Raw genomic sequence first — 22175 nt, 5'->3', positions numbered from 1 at the left:
AAGGATTTTGAGAAGCTAAGATCAAGGATACATGTCGAATAGTTAGCTTTGGCAATTAGGAGCCCTATATTTTCACAGCATTATGCTACAATATTATAATCATCTTTTATTACCTGACCATTGCTTTCATCTTCTTTTCTCCCTAAAATCTAAGCTGCTTATTGAGTTCTTTATATATCTATATTAACTTTCTTCAGATGAATCCCTTTTTCCTCATTAGATTGTTTCTCTTTGTATCTTAAATTTTTAAAAATTTATTTTTAATTTATGAAATAAAACAAGCATTTCCATCACATAATACAATAAAAAAGGTAATTGCAAATCTATTATGTGAAACTTGCTATTCCTTTTAGTAAAATAATAAGTTATCTTGCTTTTTAAAAAGGAGTCCTATAATTTCCTCTGAGAATAGAGGTGAGAAAGGAGTTCAAGGTGAATGAAGTTCAGATAAAGAGTGGAAGGGATCTTGTGATAGCCTCAGTCTTCTTGCAAAAGTAGAAGATAAAGCCATGTGCACAAAGAGGAGAATGGGTGGTTGATTGAAATCCTGTTAGGTTCCTTAGAGAAGTGGTTAGGAATAGTGACTATGGGATGTTTGATGAGAAATTAGTCATTAATTAATAGAAGGATTACCCATGTCCTGTTGAGAGCCCTGTAAATGAACAATTTTAGCTTCATGCATGGGTGACATTTTCCTTTAGGACATTAACTAACCTTTTCAAAGGAGTACAGTGCAGGGCAGGCATATTTAACCTGGAGTCTGTCAACTTTTATTTTATATTTTGATAACAATATATTTGGTTTCCATTGTAACCCTACATATTTTATTTTGTGCATTTTAAAAGCACAAAACTTTACTATTAGGGGGATCTATGACATAAAAGTGTTACGAACCATTTTTAGGACAACTTAGAAATGATATGTGCTAATTTTGCACTGTAGTTTTTAAGAGGTTGACAGGTCACCATTGCCTTATTTCCTCCCTGGATTCATCCTCTTCCCAAATACCAGCATTTAGCACCTAGTGGCTAACTTGATGGGCATCTCAATATAGGTTTTTAAGATACAACTGTTAGTTTCCTACTTCTATTTCATTTAAAGACTTTCTAGTTTGGTAGACTCAAAAAGACATGGCCATAGCATCAGAATAGGACTTTCATAGAGATTTTATGTAGGGATAAGCATATTTTTTTAAAAGGATAGAGATTATTAGCCAGAGTCAAAGACCAGTTGCCATACCTTTCCTTACACTAATGAATCCCAGATTTAGATAATCCCCACCCCCCCCCCACCCCACCCCCCACACACATACAAGAAAGAAAAATTATGGTTGTTGGTACTTTCATTTATAATGAAATTCTACTGTGTTTTTGGTAAATTAATTTACCTGCTTAAGTGACTTTTTTTTAACTGAGGACTGAGTGAACTAAAGGACTTTATTTACTTATTTCTGCCCTTTGCTCTAGGTTGATGGTGAGGGCCAACTCTGAATAACAGGGCAGTTTAATATTTAAACAAAGTATCAGATAATTTCTTTGTTAAGAATTATTCTCTTCTATTTCAAAGTCTCCATAGTTGGCTATTTTTAGAACCAGTTTCACTTGTCACTAAAATTCAAATTCAGAAACAATTTTATCCACATTTAAAATGGCTTTAGAACAAATCCAAATGTTTCTATCAAACTAGATTGTGAAGCCTATTTATTTGCACCTTACTTGAGAAGCAATTTGGCAGAGTGGATACAGTAAATTCTAAAAGCATAACATGTAATCTTAACTGTCAAAAGACCCTCTAACTTAGAATGTTAGAATTGGGAGGAGACCTCAGAAATCATGTAATACAACACTCTTATAAGAGAGATAAAAGAAAAGTGACTTATTCAAGATCACACAGTGGAGATTGGAGATCAGCAACCTACTCTTTAAAGCATTTAAAGTCTAATTGAAGAAAATGTCTGATTCTCCCTTCTTTCCCCCCTCTCCTCCCCAAGAGCTGTTTTTCATTACCTAGTTAGATGTTTAAGATATAATTTAGGAAGGAGCAGGTCTCCAAGTAGGATATCAATGGCTGGAAAAAGGCCTGCTAAGGAAATGAAGTGAAAAGATAGTTGAACATCTTCCCTCAAGGTCCAATACCTGGCAGCTATTGGTATTTTTTCCTATGAAACCCCATAATTAATGGGGCAGGCAACAACAAGCAGAGATGTGGCCCAAGGAATCAAAAAGCTTACTACTCAATTTTTGATGCAGCTAGGTAATGCAATGCAAAAAAGTGCTGGATTGAAGTCAGGATTATGTGAGCTGAAATTCTATCACAGACACTTAGAATGTCTAAGGCAAGCCACTTAATCTCCTTGTTCCTTAGTTTTCTAATCTGTAAAATGGAGATAATAACAGTCCCTATCTCCTACAGTTATTATGAGCTTCAAATAATAAGATGTAAAGTGCTTTGCAAGCCTTAAAGTGCTTTTTCAATACTAGCTAGCTATTACTTAATGTTGATTCTCATCTTCCTAGATTTTGAAAAAACGACCTGTTTTTGATATTGTTCCAACTATATTTAAGGGCTTTCAAATAAAAATTGTTCTCACCAAGTTCTAAATACACTGGAGACCTGCTGCATCCAAAGTTTATTGGAATTGCCTTAATCACTGAATCTACATACTTTTAATGTGTTGTTCCCATCTTTTCCAGTATCTTGTTTAAACTTTTATTGCCACTTTTCCTTTAATCTTCAATCTCTCCTTGTGTATTGGGTCTTTTTCTGTTATAATCACCTATAATCACCACCAAAAAACCTTTGCATGGTTTTACCATCCCCACTAATATTCTATATCTCTACTTCCCTTTTCAGCTAAACTTCTGGAAAATCTGTCTACATTTGGTCCCTTTCTTTTAAACCCACTGAAATCTGATCTCTTATAGCAGCATGATCATTTATTTCCAAGAATAGTTCACACTCTTTTGCCTGATATTGTCCTAACAGGCTTATTTGGGTAAAACACTCGAACTACTTAGCCTTTATTATTTATGTTGGATTCAGCTACTAAATAATCTTAAAAGACAGGTCCAAGCTTGTTATCCCCTCATTTAAAAACCATCAATAAGGAGTTTTTTATTTTTTTTGTTTGCTTCATGAACCCCTTTGATTGTCTGAAGCCTATGAACATCTCAGAAAAATGTTTTATATATTGATTAAAATACATTATTTTGCAAAGGAAACCAGTTACATTGAAATACTATTATCAAAATATGTTTTAAATGCTAAATTTAGTTTCTGGGTCCCAGGTTAAGAAACCTATCACATCCAGGACAAATACCAAATGTCTTTGGCATTTAAAACCTTTTACAATATCATCCCAACCTATTTTTTCCTACTCATTTTGCATTCACATACATATGTATGTATATATATATATATATATATATATATATATATATATATATATATCAGCGGTATCCAACCTGTAGCCCACAACACTCTTGAGTATTGTAGAACCAGATTAAAATGTAACATAAATATTTTTAAAATATAACACATAGATAATATTAATATGTGGTTTTCTAAGTCTACCTGCAGCCCATAGGAATCCTTATATATGAATCAGTGGCCCTCCTTTTTATTTGAGTTGACCCTACTGCTCTATCTACATACTAGCCAAACTGGGCTATTTACTAGCCATTCCACAGAAGTGGCATTCGGTCATCTGTCTTTGGGCCTTTATACCAGCTTTCCTCCATGCCCTATTACCTTTATCTTTTCAAAATTCTTTTAAGACTGAATTTAGTTTGTACCTTCTTTGAGAAGCCTTTCTTGATCTTCCCAGTTCTTTATGCATTCTTTTTTCTCAAATGATCCTCTATTTACTTACATAGGAATATGTCATATCCTTTCCAGAAGAATATAAATATCATGAGGGCAAGGACTGTTTTATTTTCATCCTTGAATCCTTGGTTTCCAATATTTGGTCTTGCCTCAAGTAAAAATTTGATATATGCTTGTTGAGTTGAGCTGAAATCATGACCTTCCATATCTTAGTAGATGGTTTTATGTGTTAATATGGCCATGAAAATCATTAGCTGGTGACCAGTGTCTTAATCATGAACCTCTCTTAATTTGGCTAAGCTATTTTTTTGGAACTAGACATAGTCTGACTACCAGATTCATGCTCTAAAACTTCTATGTCATTGTAATCATTGCTATCATTGTCTAGCATCACAGCAGTAGTAGCAGAAGTAGTAATACTAATAACTTAAACTTACTAAGAACTTTATTGTTGCAAATAACTGGTATTACAATAAATCTATGAGGTAAATAGTACAAGTATTATTTTCATTTTACAGATGAATCTTTAGGTTAGGGTTTTTTTTATTATAATCACATCACTAAAAAGCTCCTTGAGATGAAAGATTTTCATTTTTGTCTCTATTTCTAGTGCCTAGGACAGTTGCTAAGTCATACTAGATAATTAATAAATGATAGTTGAATGAATAAATGAATTTTGAATACCTGCATTTAAGAGCATCATAGTCAAGACGGAAACCCATTTATGGAGTGGAGGTATCTTACATTTCATTTATAGCTCAGGATGTACAAGAAATGAGGATAAAGACAAGATGGAATACTGAGAGTCAATATTTTTGCTTGGATTTCCTCTAAAACTTCTCTATAACAACTTTAAAAAATGAGCCAAACTGAATTTTTGTTTGGAAAGCCAAGGAAGTGTCATAGTGAGTAATTTTTCCAGTCCAAAGAAGCTTAGGAAGAAATACAAAAAGGTTTATGGACACTGAGTAAGAGCTGGCTAGGAGTTTGGAATAGTGGCAGCAGTATCATCAGGACTGGGAAGATTTTAATACCCATGGATAGAAAAAGAACTGAGATAGAATAGCAGAGCAAGAAATACCAGAAAGAAAGGGATCTTCGGAGTCCCTCAATTAATATTAGGAACTCTGTCATCTATTACCCAGTTCTAGGTCACTGATCCAGGTTTGGAGAGGAAAATCCTCAAAATTGCTCCTATTTTCCATTTGTATTGTTCTTTTGAATGTCTTTCATATGATTATAGATCACTTGCCTTCCTCCTGAAATTTTAAATATCCATTGACCATTTATCTGTTGGAAATGAAGGTTTTAATATAGATGTATTTTAGTTAAAAGGTATAATATTTGAATTGTGCAAATAGTATGTGTACAAAAAACTAAAATAGGTCAAATGTTGGGCAACTAGGTGGTATAGGAGATAGCACACTCAGCCTGGAATCAAGAAAACCTAAATTCAAATCTGGGCTCCTATTTACTAGCTGTGTGACTGTGGGCAAGTCATTTAATTCTGTTTGCCTCAGTTTCCTCATTTTTAAAGTGAGCTAGAAAAGGAAATGTTAATATGACAGTACCTTTGACAAGAAAACACTAAATGGAGATTATAGAGTCAAATAAAACCGAACAACAAAGGAAAATTTTGTCTTTTAAAAAAGAAATGAGAGGAGAATTGGTCAGTAGAATTTTATTGATTTCAGTAAAGCATTTTCCAAAGTTTCTCATGCCAACTGTATGGACAAGATAGCACTTGGATTTTTGATACTACACTTTCACCTAAACTGGAACAAATTCAATGACTAAACCCCAAAGTGTAATTATTAGTCACTGAACGTCAGTTTAGCAAGAGCAGAAATGCTTCTATTCTTGCATCTATGCTGTTCCATATTTTTATCAGTTATTTGGGTGAAACCATAGAAAGCCTATATGTCAAACTTGTTGATGTCAGTGATGAAGTGTAATATATAATGAGTGATGTAATAGATGTAGAGTCAGGAGCTGATGAGGTTAAATCCTGACCTATGTATTAGCAGTTTGACACTGTTAATGTCATACAATCTCTCTTAGCTTGTTTTCTCACAGATATAAGGGGGTTCGATTCAGTCCTTAAGATTTCTTCCAGTTCTCAATTTTTGATCATAAAGCTGACAACCATAGCTAACATGTGAAATGGAATAGTGAGTATCCAAAAAGATTTTCACAGGTCAAGTCAAATAAAGATAAGTTTAATAGGGATTAAAATTCTGTATTTGGGTTCAAGAAATTCAGGAAATCATAAGTGTAGTTCAAAAGTTTGGGTTGTGATAAGGTCCGAGTTCTTTTATTTTTATTTCATTTTTTTCGTTTTTATTATTTATTTTCATTTACTTATTTATATTATTATTTATTATTATTATTTATTTTCAAAACATATGAATAGATAATTTTTTAACATTTACCTTTTTTTAAAACCTTGTGTTACAAAAATTTTTCCCTTCTTTTCCCCTCTCCCCTTCCCTAAGATGGCAAATAATCCAATTTATGTTAAACATGTGCAATTCTTCTATACATAAGACCTGAGTTCTTTAGTGGATTATAGATTCATTGTATCAACAGTATAACATTATAACAAGAACAAAAAAGCAAATGAAATTCCAGACAACATTTAAAACAGCATGGTGTTTGGCTAGATGCCATTTTGAATATTGTAATCAGTACTGTGTGCCAAGTTTTGGAAATTATATAGATACAACAAAGGGAGATTGATGGAAGAAAATAGGAATGTTTAATATGAAGAAATTTATTCTGCTTAGCTTTATAAAGAGAGTAAGATGGAAGATGCAGAAAGGAAGATTTAAGCTTGATAAAGGCACAATGATAAAGCACCAGGTCTAGTTAGAAGACTTGAGTTCAAAGATGGCCTCAAGTACTACCTGTATAACCTTGGCCAAGGCACTTAATTCTGTTTGCCTCATTTCCTCATTTGTAAAATGAATTGGAGAAGAAATGATATACCACTTAAAATATATTTGCCAAGAAAACCCCAAATGGGGTCATGGAGAGTTGGACATAACCAAAACAAATGAATAATAAGAAAAAAAGAAATACTTCCTAAAAATTAAAGATGTGTCTGAGTGAACTGGAGTATATTAAAAGGTACTGGGTCTTTGCTCAAGAAAAGACTATTGCCACTTCCATTTCTCTGATTCATTGATACTTGTGAGATAGACTTGCATAACACATTATAACTATTAAACATTTGCCTCTTATTCCTTGTGATTTCCAGAAGAATATGCAAAGTGTTTTATATACTTAAACATGAGCTTTATCATCAGCATTATTAACATCATCATTTTACAAATTAAGAAATTGTGATATGCTCAGGGTTCCATGATTAATTAATGGCAGAGACAAACATAATAGCATTCTTCTGACTTTTGTCATTTCTTTGTGTGATATCACTTTTCCTAGCAACCAAAAATAGTAGTACCAATGCTTAAGTATGCCTCAAGAAAAAGGATGGAAGAAATAAGGCAATATCTAATTCATAAACATCCATCTAGAACATAGACCAATTTCTCATTTAATTTATTAAGTATTGTGTAATTTTGCATTTATATTTATATTTTAAGCTATGTACTAGATCATTTGGAAGGATTAAATCATAATTATGACACCAGGAGTATCTTTTCCTTTCTTCACAAATCTTTGAAATTTGACCCCATATTATTTTTTATTCCTTCATTTTCTCTACTAGTTTTTCTCATGTGGGTTTGATTCCCTTTCACTCTTTGTTTTTGCTCTATTTTTTGTTGTTTTAAGGTGATGAAAGGGAGTTCAGATTAGATGAACTCAATTATTCAAAGACTTTGGCTGGATATCCATCCAGTTCTTTTAACTTATCCTGATGTAACATATTGTTAAGTTCCCTCACCAATCTGAAGTATCTTTTTTTCTGGAAGCATTGTAGCTTGTTAATGTCTTTTTTGAAATGTGGCACCCAGATCAGCTATTTTGTAATAATTAGGGTCTTGTGAGGAAAAATAATGAGTGGAATGCCTTGCATATATTGTTCAATCTAAAATTTCCTAATGTGATAGCATTGTAACATGAAGAGAAGTGATTTTAAAATCACTATTAATTTAAAGCTAAAATGCAAATATAGTTATCCCTTCCAAATTGTGACTTTCCCCATCATCCTTTAGTATCATGAGACCAGGAGATGACAAAGAAAAAGTTTAGAATCACAGAAATGTTTACAATACATGAGTAGTATTGTACTATATTGATATATTTTATTTTTAATACCATAATAATTCAGACTTCTTTTCTGATATGAAGGGAAGATCAAAAATTTTACTTGTATTTTTCAGATCATAGGGGTGCCATGCCCCTAACATCTGCAAGGTGAAAGAGATAGTTGTATACTCCTACATCCAGATAAATTCTGGAGTTCAAGAGGGAGATTGATTATAAGATTTCAGAAGTGAAAGGAGATCTCTGTGATCATCCAGCATAGATGAGAATTTGACAGTTACTATATGATACATATATGATGACAAATACCATATGATAAAGCAGGGGCTCATAATAGCTTTTTTTACTCCAAGTCCAACCCTCCCATGACACTTCACTACTAGAAAATCTTTTTATGGGATAGTTAGGGTTCAAGTTTGGTCTCAAAGGAAAAGAATCATATAAAGTAAGGGAAACCCCCTGGGCAAATATCCTGAACTAAATAGTCCAATATTACCAGACAACTGGGGTTATTGTGGTATGTGTCAGATGTAAGAGGACCATGTTATGCTCATTCAGACATAGGAGTTGCATGTGGCACTCTAGTTAATGTGGAGCCATTGAAGATTTTTCAATCCATCAAAAACATTTATTAAGTTGTCTAAGTGTTGGGGTTGCAAAAAAAAAAAAAAAAAAAAAAGGCAAAAAGACAGTTTCTATTCTCCAGGAGCTTATAATCTAATGGGAAGAATCAATATGCAAATTAATACAAAAGAAGTTGTATGCAGGATAAACAGGAAATAATAGAAGGAAGGCTTTAAAGTTAAGAAGTGTTGCTCTTTTTAATAATGTTAGTGTTGCTAATTTCACTATTTATCAGTTCATGTTAAGTTTTCCTAGGTTTCTCTAAAAGTATCTCTTCATTTCTTCCTGTACAATAGCTCCTGTAGAAGGTAAGATTTTAATTTGAACTTGAAGTCAATGAAGTCAGTGGTTAGAGCAGAGGAGGAAGAGCATTTCAGAAATGGGAGACAGAGAAAATTCTCAGAATCAAAAGATGAAGTTTCTTTTTCATGGAATAGTCGGGAGTTCAGTGTCTCTGGATGGAAGTAATTGAATGAAGTGTAAAATGACTAGAAAGGTCAGAAGGAACTAGATGATGAAGAACATCGATAGCAAATAGAGCATTGTGTATTTGATCCTAGAAACAATAGGGAGCCTTGAGTTAATTGAGTTGGAACTGACATGGTTGAACTGGTGCTTTAAGAAAATATCTTTAATGGCTGAATGGAACATGGATTGGAGTGAATAGAGACTTCAGGTAGGCAAGGTACAAGAGGCTATTTCAATGATTCAGGAGTGAGGTGATGAGGGCCTATGCTAGGTGGTAGCAGTGTCAGAAGGCAGGGGACTTGTCCTAAAGATTTTGTAAAAGTGAAATTGATAATTCTTGACAACAGATTGGATCTGAGAGGTGGAAGATAATGAGGAGTTCATAATGATTCCTAGGTTGTGAGCCTGAGAGATTAGGAAGAATAGGGTTGCCTTCTACAGTAATTGAAAAGATAGGAGAAAGGGAGGGAGAATTCAAAGCGAAAGATAATGAATTCTGTTTTTGATATATTGAGTTTTAAGATGTCTACTGGACATTCAATTTGAGATATCTGAAAGTCAGTTGGAGGTGCGAGATTGGAGTTATTTGGGCAAGAAGGATGAGAATCACTAGTATAGACAGTATAATTAAATTTTTGAATAGAAGGAAAGTTAGTTTTACAGCAATTTGAAGGATAGGCTAGATGTGGAAGAAAGAAGGTCAAGTGGGGAACCTTGGAGTAATCTAGACATGAAGCAATTACTGTGTGATAAATAATAGTGGCAGTATTTTCATGAGGAGGAGTTTTATTATAAGAACTAGTTCCCAGTTGATAAATGGTCAAAAGATATTAACAAGCAGTTCTGAAGGGAAGAAATCCATTCTATTTATAGCCATATTTTGAAAAAGAACGTTTTAAATCACTAATATGTAAATTATATGGCCTAAAGTAGTATTGTGGTTGTAATTTACATCCATTAGATTAGCAAAGTTGACAAGGAAAATGACAAATTTTGGAAGGTCTGAAGGATATATCACATTGACAAACTTGCTAGGGATAGGAATTGTTCCAGTCATTCTGAAAATCAATTTGGAACTATATATAAATACATATACATATTATATGTATGTGTAAATTAGTTTGATTTTTAAAATATTTGAGACCATGTCCTGGACAATATGTCCAGATAAAATACATGCATATGTACTTTGAGACTCAAGACTAGTTGGTGGTTTCTTTTTAATTTAATAGATTTTGATATTTTAGGCAATTTTTTTGAAATTTAGCATGATTATGCCAACTTGCTTTGAATTTGAAGATCTTTTTTTTTTGTCTATATCTATCTATCCACTCTGTTAGATATGTTAAATCCATTTCTTTCTTTTTTTACAGAATATAGTTGTGAAGCCGTGAAGGCAGGATGAATGGACATATTTCCAGCCATTCCAGTGGCTTTGGAAGTTATCCTTCTCAAGTGAAGTAAGTTGAAAGATTAAACTAATCTTTGGGAAAGTGGTTTTATTATGTATATCATTTCATATTTGCAAATGTAAAGTTAATTTATATTCTTTATTAAATATCTCAGCAATATACATTCCTTCATTTTAACACATATTATCTTTAAAACTTTATAGCATCTAGTCAGTTAGGCTCAAATAAATCAATGAATAACAACTGGTCAATAAGTATTTTTTTTGTGTGTGAGGCAGTTGCAGCTAGTAAGTATCTGAAGCCAGAACTGAGGTCAGAACCCCAGACTTCAAGGCTGGTACTCTGTGTATTGCACCATCTAGTTGCACCTAAATAAGTATTTATTAAGCAACTCCTACTTTGTGGTAGCCATTGGAGGTACAAATACAGCTGCTGCTTGCAAGGCGTTTATATTTCAATAGAATAGGCATTACATACATATATATGAGTATATGCAGAATAAGTATTAAAAACAGTAAATATAAACTAGTTTGAGAGGGAAGGCATTGCAATTATGAAAATAAGGAAAATCACATATTGAAGAAAGAGTGGGATTCTGTGGAGTAGTGATGAAATGAGAGTCATTCTAGGTAGGGGGACTGCTAGTAAAAAGAAAGGTTGACAGGAGAGACAATGCCAGATATGAGGAATAGGGAGATGGCTAATTTGACTAGATCACAGAGTATGGGAGTGGGAGTTGTGTGTGTGTGTGTGTGTGTGTGTGTGTGTGAATTGGATGGTGCAGTGGGTAAAGCATTAAGTCTGGACTCATAAAGACTCATCTTCCTGAATTCAAATCTGACCTTAGATATTTATTAGCTGTGTGACCCTGACCAAGTCACTTAATTCTGCGTTAGTTTCTTCATCTACAAAATGAGCAAGAAATTGCAAACTACTGCAGTATCTTTGCTAAGAAAATCTCAAATGAGGTCATGAAGAATTGGATACACCTGAAATAACTGAACAATAAAATACATGCATATATGTTATATACATATACATTTATACAGACACATATATATATATGCTGTATCGTCTTTATATATCATGTTTTTAAATTCTGTATATAATTTATAAAGTATATTAGCTTTCTATTTATATAATGCCTATATATTGCTTATATACATTCTCCATATTCTATATATTCTAAATATATATGTATATATATATGTATACTTTTATATATGTATAATTGAGGGAAAGTGTTAGAGTTAAGAGGTGTTGCTTTTTAAAATAATATTGGTGTTAACACTTTTATATATATATATACTTGGCTTTCAGTTAGAATGTAAACTCTTTGAGACCAGGTATTATTTCATTCTATTTATTTGCATCCACAGCATTTAGCAGTATGCTTGGTAAGTAATAGGTACTTAATACATGCTTAATATTTAAGTAGAGAGCTCCCTATTTCCCACTTCAGTCCATTATTCTTCTAGATAACTTAACTCTTCAGAAAATTTTTCATCCTAATAAGCTAAAATCTGACTGTCACATCTTCACTAATGCTCCATTTCTTGGAGACAAGAAATGTCTTCCACGTGATGATTCTTTTAACACTTGAAGATAGCAGTCTTACACTCTGTAAATCATTTCTCAAGGCTAAACATTCCTATTTCTTTCAAGTGATCTTCCAAGATCATAAATTAGAGTCCCCATATCACTTCTGGACATACATATTGGTAGCTTTAGTGAAATAAATTAACCAGAAATTTCCATAGTAGTTTAAATACAGCATCAGCAGTATAGAGTATAGGAAAAACTATATAGGATCTCTGTTCTGATACTGTGTTTGTCTTAATGTAGCCTAAGAGATCAGTTGCATTTTTTTTTTTTTTGGCCACTATGACAGTCACTTGAAACATAATAATGTGATATCTTTATTTTATTACAGTGGTTATGGGTCACCCACGTTTTCTCAGATGGACAGAGATCATAACTCCAAAACAAGTGCAAAGGCTCTATATGGTATGATTCATTTATTTGATATAGTACTTCTATTCTTGGATAATTTCCAAGAAATGAATTTTTAATTCTTATTTAAACATTTATTTTTTTCATTGTGTTTTTAAACCCAATCTTATGCTATTTGATCTGAACTTTTAGTAGCACTATGTACTTTTAAAGACTACATTAAATACTTTTCTTTAAGAAAACTAAGCAAGAGCTTCTTTGTTACCAGTATGCATTTTGAAGTATAGAGGATACTTCCTGTGACACTACTCTTGGCTTTTACCTCTGTAAAGACTGCCTAATAGGCAGAGATCCAACCAAGTTTATTACAATTTGGCAGTTAACAAGGTTCCTTTGTCATGACTCCTGAGTATTTTTAATATGGATAGTTCTGGACAACAGCCACAGATGACAAGGTCCTTTCCTGTGGTATTTAGAAATATGCTTCCCACTTGGCATCAGATACTGTCAATGCTTCAGTTTTGCCAGGTCTTTTTGTTGTTGTTGCTTTTGAGAATTGAGGAATAACACACTGGTCCAAATACAGACTGTGCTTTGAAAGTATAAAACTCAAAAATTCTGCCTCTAAAAATATTTTGAAAAAGTGTACATAAAATTATAAATTTAAAAGATAACATTGTAATTTGCACTTGAGTTTTTTAAAGTACAACCTTGCATTCAGACAAATATGATGCAATCATTTTCGGAGCAATCCTAGGTGTCTCTGAAAAGTGTAATAATGTGTTGAAGGGATTAAAATTTTTAGGTCTCATTTGCCTTTTTAATTTTATTGTCTTAGAGTAAACCAAAGTTTTAAAATTCGTAGTATATTGTTTTAGCAAGAATTAATTGTATTAAAACTCTTGACCTTTATTCCTACTTGTGTTATTGCTGTATAGCCTTTATGATTCATTGTATGTTTCAATAAACTGGACATAACAGCTCCCATTAACAAATTTTAACATTGACTTGTTCTCCTAATTTAGCATTTGATAGCTATACTTTTAAAAGGTATATGTTGATGGATATGAAAGCTTTAGTTTTATATTTTATCTATCTTCAAGCTAGGTGCCCTCAACAATAGAATAGAATGAGTAACTTTAAAAAACTTTTAAGTATTCCAATATAGCCCCCAACTATCTTAATGAGATATTACCAAAATATAAACTACTAAGCAAACTGTAGCCCTAGCCAGACCACCTTTAGAGACCCGTGTTTGGTTTGTGGCACACAGTATAAAAGACAGTCTTAATAAGGTAGAGAGTATCCAGAGCACAGAAACCAGGATGCTGCATGGCATCCAGAACATACCATATGAGAATCAGTCAAAAAATTGGTACTTTTTCCTGAAGAAAAAGAGGATTAGGCTAGATAGAGGAACATTATAGCTTGTTTAGGAAGTTGAAGGGCTATTATGTGAAAAAGAAAGATTAAATAAGTTCTGTTTGGGCCCAGAAAATAGAGCCAGTAATAATGGCCTAAAGTTGTAAAAAGGCAAATTTAGATTGGATGTCCTAAAATTAAAGGTCTCCAAAAGTGGAGCTGGTTGTGCTGAAAAGTTGTTAGTTCCCCCATCTTTAAGAAGAGTCTGAACATTCATTTGTTGGATGTTGCATAAGGAATTCTCCTCATGTGGCCCTTAATTGATTAATTTTGTTTTAAGGAAAAAAGAAAATTCAAGCATTATTTCCTGGATAATTCTATTTAAAGGTTGCTTTGTAGCTTTTGTCTATTTGGTAATAGAATAGATTTTTTAATTAGATAAAAATAGGGAAACTTTTTTCCTTTATGCCTTTAAAATTCTGTGTCTCAATCATAGATTCCTGTGAGATTTAATTTTTGCATTTGAACTAAGGAAGCTATTTTTTTTTTAACTGAAAACACTGATGTGTGTATTCAGTCACATTAATCATGTCTATGTGGTATATCCATGGTTAGTTTTTTTATTCCATGCTGACCACTCATATAACCCACAAAACTGTTTCCAGTGCCACCATTATATGTATATAAATATCATACATATACATGGAATGAATATAAACTATTTTGACATTAGATTAAGTAGAATATAACTCAAGAAATAAACATGCTTTAAAACAGCATATAATAGGGCATTTTGACAAGAAGGCTCAGTGATTATGAGTAAGCTCATTTGCTCATCTCCGCATCATCTCTTCAAAACAGTAACAGATGTGCCACAGTGAGTAAAAGAATAATAAACAGGAGAGGGGAAATATACCAGAAAAACTAGCATAGAAACTAAAGTAATGATTAAGGAAAAAAGAGATCCTGATAACAATAAATAAATACAATGAGAGTAAAAAGAACGAGTAAAAATCTTGAAAGTATAAAATTCAAAAATAGCAATATTAACTACATGTCCAGAAGAGAGAATAAAAACCTCTTGGTGGTTAAAAAACATCATATGAGACAGAAAGTTTGATATTGGCGTATAAGAATATGGACTTTAAAGTACTGAAGGGACAGAAAAAGAAGATAAAGAACCAAGACTCATAAATTTGGAATAGTTGGCAAAAACTGGATAAAAGGCATAGAATAGAATGACTTAAATGGGATACATAAGTTTTGAAATGATAGATAAAGGAACAGAATAAAGTTTTAAAATACCTAACCTAGAAAAAGACTTGCTTTCTATAAACCAATTAAACCAGAGGACAGAATTTTAGCAAGACAATCTGACAAATTTTTTTATGTCCTGGGAGAAAATGCGGATAAACAAATAAATAAATAACAAAGTTGAATATTGATCCAGAAATTCATGTAAAAAATTAGAAATGGAAGGTCAAATGCAGATTAATATATAATTCCAACAGAGAGGAACTATAAATTTTGCTCAATCAGAAAAAGTTTTCCAAATTTCAGAACTTTGTAATCAAAGAGAAACTCTTACACAATGAAATTCAAATATTAAAAAATGCCGATTTGAATCATATAAAATTAATATATGAGGATAAGAAATTAAAGAAAACTATCGGAATATGAAGTAATGGAAATCAAAGGAAATTGACTTGTTCCTCTCCATTTTTTATCCTGTAAAATTGAATATTTTTCTTTATAAGTAAAGATGGCTCTAAAGTAATATCAAACTTTCATTCTTCCTGAGTGGACCTGTTTAGGCGGGAGAGCTGGGCAATGCTTTTGACTTGCAAATTGTCCTCTTGTAAATCATTTACAAAGTTAACAGACAGATGTTAAAATATGAAAAAAATAAAAAGATCGAGGTTAAGATACTGAATGAGTCAAGGTAAGGATGATTTAATATTTATATACCATAAGAGGGAATTGTTATTTAGTTTTAGTCACTTTTGACTCTTTGTGAACACTTTTTAGGTTTTTCTTGGCAAAGATACCAGACTGATTTACCATTGCATTTTTAGCTCATTTTACAAACAGAATTAAGTGACTTGCCCAGCTAAGTGTCTGAGACCAGATTTGAATTCAAATATTTCTGATTCAAGGCCTAGCACTTTACTGACTGCCCCACCTAGTTCCAAGTGTTATTGTCTTTGAAAATCCCACTTTATAAGGAGGACTTTATTTGTATTTGTAGAAATCATTGAGAAAATGAAGGCAATATAGTGGAGGCAGAATCTCAAAAAAGAGAAAAATTGAAGTTGAACATTTAGAAGAGGGAAAGGGCAGATAAGTGAATTGTTATTAAACTTAATGGGGCATCAGGTGAAGATCAAGCATATACAAAGATAGGATTGGGAAAGAAACAGTGATTTCAAACTACACTGTCTTTATTAGATGTTAAAAATCAAGATGGTAAAAAAAATCAGTAATAGTTGGCTGTTTTTCTAGATATTCATTAGCTACTTAATAATTTAGTATTAAAATATTTCTAGGAATCCAACTCATAGTTCTATAGTTTATAGATTAAAATGTTCTCCTTTTTTGAAAATAGAGTGAGTATTCATCCTCATTGAATTCTTTGGTATAGCATTTTCTACAAGCTTTCAAAAGACTTCTGACTGTCACTCAGCTGTCACATCTGCTTTTTACTTTAATATCCTATATCAGAAGTATCAAATATGATGCCTAGAGGGCACATGCAGCCCATAATGTTTTCAAGTGTGGCTGGAACCAGATTAAAAGTAATTGGGAAGTTTGTAACAATTTAAATATATATATATAAAACATAGATAATCTTAATATATGGTTTTCTAAATCAGCACATATCCACAGGAATCCTCATGTACAGTTTAGTGGCCTCTGTTTCTATTTGAATTTGGCATCACTACCTTAGTTATTGTTCATCTGGACCATCTGATCTGCCAGTGCACCTTAAAGCCCCTTGGACTATGTCCTAAGGACCACCACGCTTTGTCCTTGTCTGGGAACTGAATACTCATTTGTGTTTATTTTTCATTTAGGGTGTGAGGTGTTTGAGAGCAATAACTATCTTACTTTACTGTTTGTATTTCTTCTACCTTCTTCACTGTGCCAGACTTTCTTTTCAATGTGACATCTTATTCTGCTTGCATCCTAGTGCAAAAATACCCTCAACCTATCACTTTCACCAAGTATTAATTCAAATTGAATTTCAAAAGGCATTAAGCACTTACTCTGTAAATGTAGATTTAAGTGGACCTCAGCATATTACCAATACTGACTTTCATACAAAAATAAAATGAAACAAATAATGTAAAATATATCCAAGAAATATATCATTAGAAAAGAATGTAGACTTCTAAATTTTCATTAATTCATTCATCAAAGGAAACTACATGCTTTCTTCTAGTCTGCTTATCCTTGTTGTGAATAACAGTTCCCTCTTAGATATTTTGGTCCTATCCTTTCCAATGCAAAAATTGTTCTCCTTGGCAGTAAAAACAAAGAAAAATAATTGAAAATATTTGACTCCTCTCATTATCATTGCTAGTCATTATCCTATCCAGAGCATATTCTTTTGTTGATCCTTTTCTTTTCCCAAATATAGCTTAATTTTTAAAAAAATACCTTTCTCTGTTGTTCCTCTTCAGTTTTGTTTGTTTGTTTTCTATCTTCATAATTTCATTATTAAATGCTTCTTATCCCTCTTGGACTGACTTCCCCAGTAGAATTATAATCTGAAATGCCCTTTCTCGAAACTTTGTGGAATGTGTTATCCTCACATCTATGTACATGTCAAACTATTTCTGGTTTTCTTCTCTTTTTCTATGATAACCTTTAAGATCAAAAGTTCATCTAAGATTCCCATCATTTCTATGTCAACAACTAAGTCCTCCTTGTTAGTGGATGTCAGATCCAAAACAGTATTTCACCTTTTTGGCTCCTTTACCTTTTGAAGTGTGAACATTTTGCAAAGGCAAGTAAAAACTTTATTAGCTGCTGAAAGAACACCAGCAGATCTATGAAGAACTGAAGATACCGATAATATGTCAGGAAGCCACAGATATTCTACAATATATTCAAGTGACAATATTATTTTGCTCTATTTCCATGGATTTTGATGTTTTTTGCTATGTGCTTTTCCTGGATTTCCTCATGTGCATATATTCTTTCTTCTATTTCCCTTCGTTGACATAAGATGCATCCTAGCAGGGTTATTTTTTTAGTCATGGGCCTCCTTCCACCAAATATTAACCATACTGCTAAGTCCAAGTTTCTCTTTTGTTAAAAAGTCTGGTTCATCTTGCTTTTAAAATATACTTTGCACATATTTATAGACTTATGAGACAATGGGTTTGCTGGTTACTTTCTTAAATTTTGTGCTTCTCTACTGTGATTCCTTTTCTAATGGATCTGCTGTTCTTGGAATATGGCATTGTGGATAGACATATAGACAGGTTTTTTTCCTTCCTTCTTTTTCATTTTAAAGCTCTTTGATTTGATTTGTAAGACTCAAACAAATGCATCCTTGACAGCCCTCATTAGGTATATTCCTTTCTGGTTGGAAGCTTACAATTCAAAATATTAAACAGTAGTCCTAAAATACAAATCTCATTTTCATATTCTGTCTTATTAAATGATTATTCCCTTTTCAAATATCTTTCCCTATTGAAATCCTTCACTTCCTTCAGTGATTATGAAATGACATTTTCTGAAGTCTTCATTTCCTTCCATTAGGCTTTTAATTCTTTTGCAGGACACTTTGTAGTTTCCTTCTGCCAAGTTATCAGGTGTTCCCACACAACTTATGAGAAGTGAGTAGTCATACTTTCTTAAAAAAATCTTACGAGGTTTTCTGTCTTGTATTACGTATATCCTTGTAAAATAGCAAATGCTTCCATTATTGTTGTTGGGTTAATGAAGAGGTAACTTGGACCAACCCCACTTAGTTCTCATTCTTGCTAGATGATCTCTTTGGATCAACATCAGCATTCCTTGGGAGCATAGGCAGTTGTTCACCCTTGGGACATGAAACTGACCTCTTCTGTAAGATTCTCCTTCTTGTTTCTTGTTTAAAGGTTATAATCATTTCCTTCTCTTATGAGTGAGGTTCCTTCACTTCTTATTCATTCATTATTCAGGATATTCTCTCTCTTTAAATTCTTTTCCCCTTTATTTTCATATTGCCTCTTCTCAAAGGCTTACTGACTTTATTTTGTTTCATATTGCTTTTGTTTGGGTCCACATTAACACTTTATTGTCCCTAATAACTAGAGTGGGGGGGGGCATTTTTTCAATCAAAGAGTATTCATTAAATGTCACATACTCTTATTCTTGAAATAGTGACATGGTGAGACTCAAGTGAAGAGAGAATGGATTCTAGGCTCTCAAAAAGGCCAATGCAAAGACATAGATGTGGGAGGTACAGGAGAGTATTGTGTGAGAAGAAGGAGAGAAAGCCAGTTTGGATCACAGATTTTAGGAAAGAGTAATATGCAATGAATTTAGAAACATAGATTGGGGGTAGGTTGTAAAAGGTTTTAAATAATAACAGTGCTTTAAAGTTTGCATAGCACTAATCTGCAAATTTACAAGCATATTCAAATCCAAAATAAATTCTTAGTAAAAGTGTGAATCCTATTTTTTCATATTACTAAGCATTGAATTGCCCACACCCATCATACTTTTTTCTTTGTGAACATAGCTGTAGTAGAGTTGTAATTTTATTTATATCTTTCTAATATATGCATTTTCATAAATGTTTGCCTCCTTTTCTTATTATTTTTTGGTCATTAGAGTAGAGCCTCTAAAGAAATAGACAATTTCAATAGATGTTACATTATTTCCTTTAAATTCCCAATGGTACTCTTTAGTCAAAGAGCATCTGAGTCTCTGAAATGGGAAATTTTACAGTACAGCATGTTTCATATTCTTGTCTAAGTCTAATTTATCTACTGAACATAATTTGGATCAATGTAGTAATCCCTCATTTATTTAGCATCATTGGGGAATTGAAAGAACAAAACTTTAAAAATATTAACCAACTCTAGTGGAAATACTTTTACAACATATTAAATATAACCTTTTTGATGATTTAAGGCTATCTTGATGAATAGAAATTTAACTAAATATTTATTAAGCATATATTGAATGAAATGTGTTTTGTTATAGGTGCCCCAGGGTATATAAAGAAGACAATCACAGTTCTTGCTTTTATAAAATTTATAATTTAATTGAGAAAGTGATGCATACTCATATCACTGATATAAGGCAGGATGTGATTGATGCATCATAAGAAAGGTACAAAAGTGTAGAGGGCCAGTAGAGGGCCAGAAAATACTTAAATGGACCTTCCTATAATATAGTTCCAATAATAAATACTGTGATGGCACCAGAGCTACTAAAGTGTATAAGAATGCTGGACCTCAAATTCAATATCTCCAAGATGCTATATTTTTTACTGTGTCTATTTATTACTATTGTCATTGTGCCTCCTTCCTTCAATCAACTCCCTTTTGTGTGTGCTTTTAGTAGCACCACTTCTCATATTCCCTGGCATTTAAATTGCTCTATGTTGGCAGAAAACCAAATAATCAATTTTGCATAAAATTGTATATAAAGAAAAAAGTATTTATCTCTGAGTTTATGATTGAAGAAATATCCTATTATTTAAGCATATGAACTTTGGAGCATCGATTTTAATTACAAGTTGTAATTTTTTTTTTCCTTTTTTAGACTCTCAACTATGTCATAGCAGAAGTTGTTGGAGAAGTGACTTTCAAATCATATTAATAGTTTTACAACATAACCATTTATAATTAGGAATTTTGAAGTCAGTGACTATATTCAGAAAATCCAAATTATAAGAAATTCTTAATAATTCTTTTTTTATTGTCAATTCTTAACCGTTATGAATAATCTACATTGTTAGAGGAACTGAAAGTATAGAAATGAGATCCATAGATTTCCCAACTATCATTTTAGCAATTATACTATCCTCTTCATAAATAATTTTTGTGGCCATTTTAATGTTAGGGAAATGAATTTGAATATGTACCTATAATGATAGGCATGCATGGGAAAAACATGTATAGTCAGGGATTGATTATAGCTGAGATCAACTGTGTAGGAGACCTATGATCCTGGTATTTTTTAAAAACAAATTTTGAATGTGAAACAGATTAGAAAAGCAAGATCCAGAAACAACTGCTTAGTGTAGCCAAATGTTCACTTATCCCAAGAAGGTAAATATTAGGGAAAATAATCCCTATTTTGTCAATTCTGCTGCAGAAAACACTCTTATATGGGAGAAATTCTGCTGGGAAAAATGTAAAGTATTTTGGCAGAAAACAGGTTTGAACCAGCAACTTACAGCATATATCACAATGCAGTCAAAATGGATACTTATCCTAAATGTAAATAGTCAAACATGTTACTGAAAAACTAAAGGAGGATGAAAGGAAAGACTATTCACAACTATTAGTAAATTGAGAATTATTGATCAAACAAGAGATAGAAATAGTCATATAAACAAAATATAAATAATTTTGACTACATAAAATTTAAAAGATTTTGCACAAATTAAACACATGCAGGTAGGACTTATATATAGAAAAACTCCTGAATAGAAAAAATTTGCATAAAATATTTCTAATAAAAGTCTAATATTCATTTTATATGTTGTTGGTGAGTTGTTTGAGTCATGTCTGACCCTTTGTGACCCCTTTTAGTATTTTCTTGGTAAAGTTAACAAGGTGTTTTGCCAATTGAGGCAAACAGGATTAAGTGTCTCACAGCTCATAAGAGACTGAGGCAAGATTTTAACTTATGAAGATGAGCCTTCCTGATCCGAAACCTAGTACTCTATCTACTGTGCCTCATCCAATATATATATATGGAATCAATAAATCTGCCATTCGAAAGTAGCTATTACTCAAAGACTATGAATATAAATTTCTAAGGAAAACATGTATTGATAACCATATGAGGAAATTATTCAAATAATAATAGATATATAAATATTTAAACACTTTTGAGATTTTTTTAACATATCCATAAGATTATGAAAGATGATTAAGGATGAAAATAGTTAATGCTGTAGAGGCTGAAAGAAGATAGCTACATTAAAACATTGTTAATTAAGTTGTGAACTGGTCCATACATTTTGGAAAATAGTTTAGAATTATAATAGAAAAGTGATTAACATGTTCATACTCTTTCCCCCTATATATATAGATTGATCCAATATGTAATATATAACTTGAAGAG

The 22175-nt window shown here is 32.3% G+C and overlaps 1 protein-coding gene across 2 annotated transcripts in view; it reads left to right on the top strand.

Moving 5' to 3' along the window:
* Window positions 1-10479: 10479 nt before the first annotated feature.
* EPS8 (epidermal growth factor receptor pathway substrate 8) overlaps window positions 10480-22175 on the top strand; it is a 99403-nt gene continuing 87707 nt past the window's right edge. Inside the window, exons 1-2 of one of the 2 annotated variants that reach the window (XM_031938361.1) lie at window positions 10480-10607; window positions 12493-12566. In XM_031938361.1, coding sequence (XP_031794221.1) covers window positions 10549-10607; window positions 12493-12566 — 133 coding nt within the window. In that variant the 5' untranslated portion in view covers window positions 10480-10548. The remainder of the gene's footprint in view (window positions 10608-12492; window positions 12567-22175) is intronic. The other variant, XM_031938360.1, reaches the window with a different exon arrangement.

The sequence above is a fragment of the Sarcophilus harrisii genome, chromosome 5 (genome assembly GCF_902635505.1).
Source record: "Sarcophilus harrisii chromosome 5, mSarHar1.11, whole genome shotgun sequence".
Taxonomy (NCBI): Eukaryota; Metazoa; Chordata; class Mammalia; order Dasyuromorphia; family Dasyuridae; genus Sarcophilus; species Sarcophilus harrisii.
Note: the sequence above shows the minus strand (reverse complement) of the source record. Positions and strands in the feature narration are given on the sequence as shown.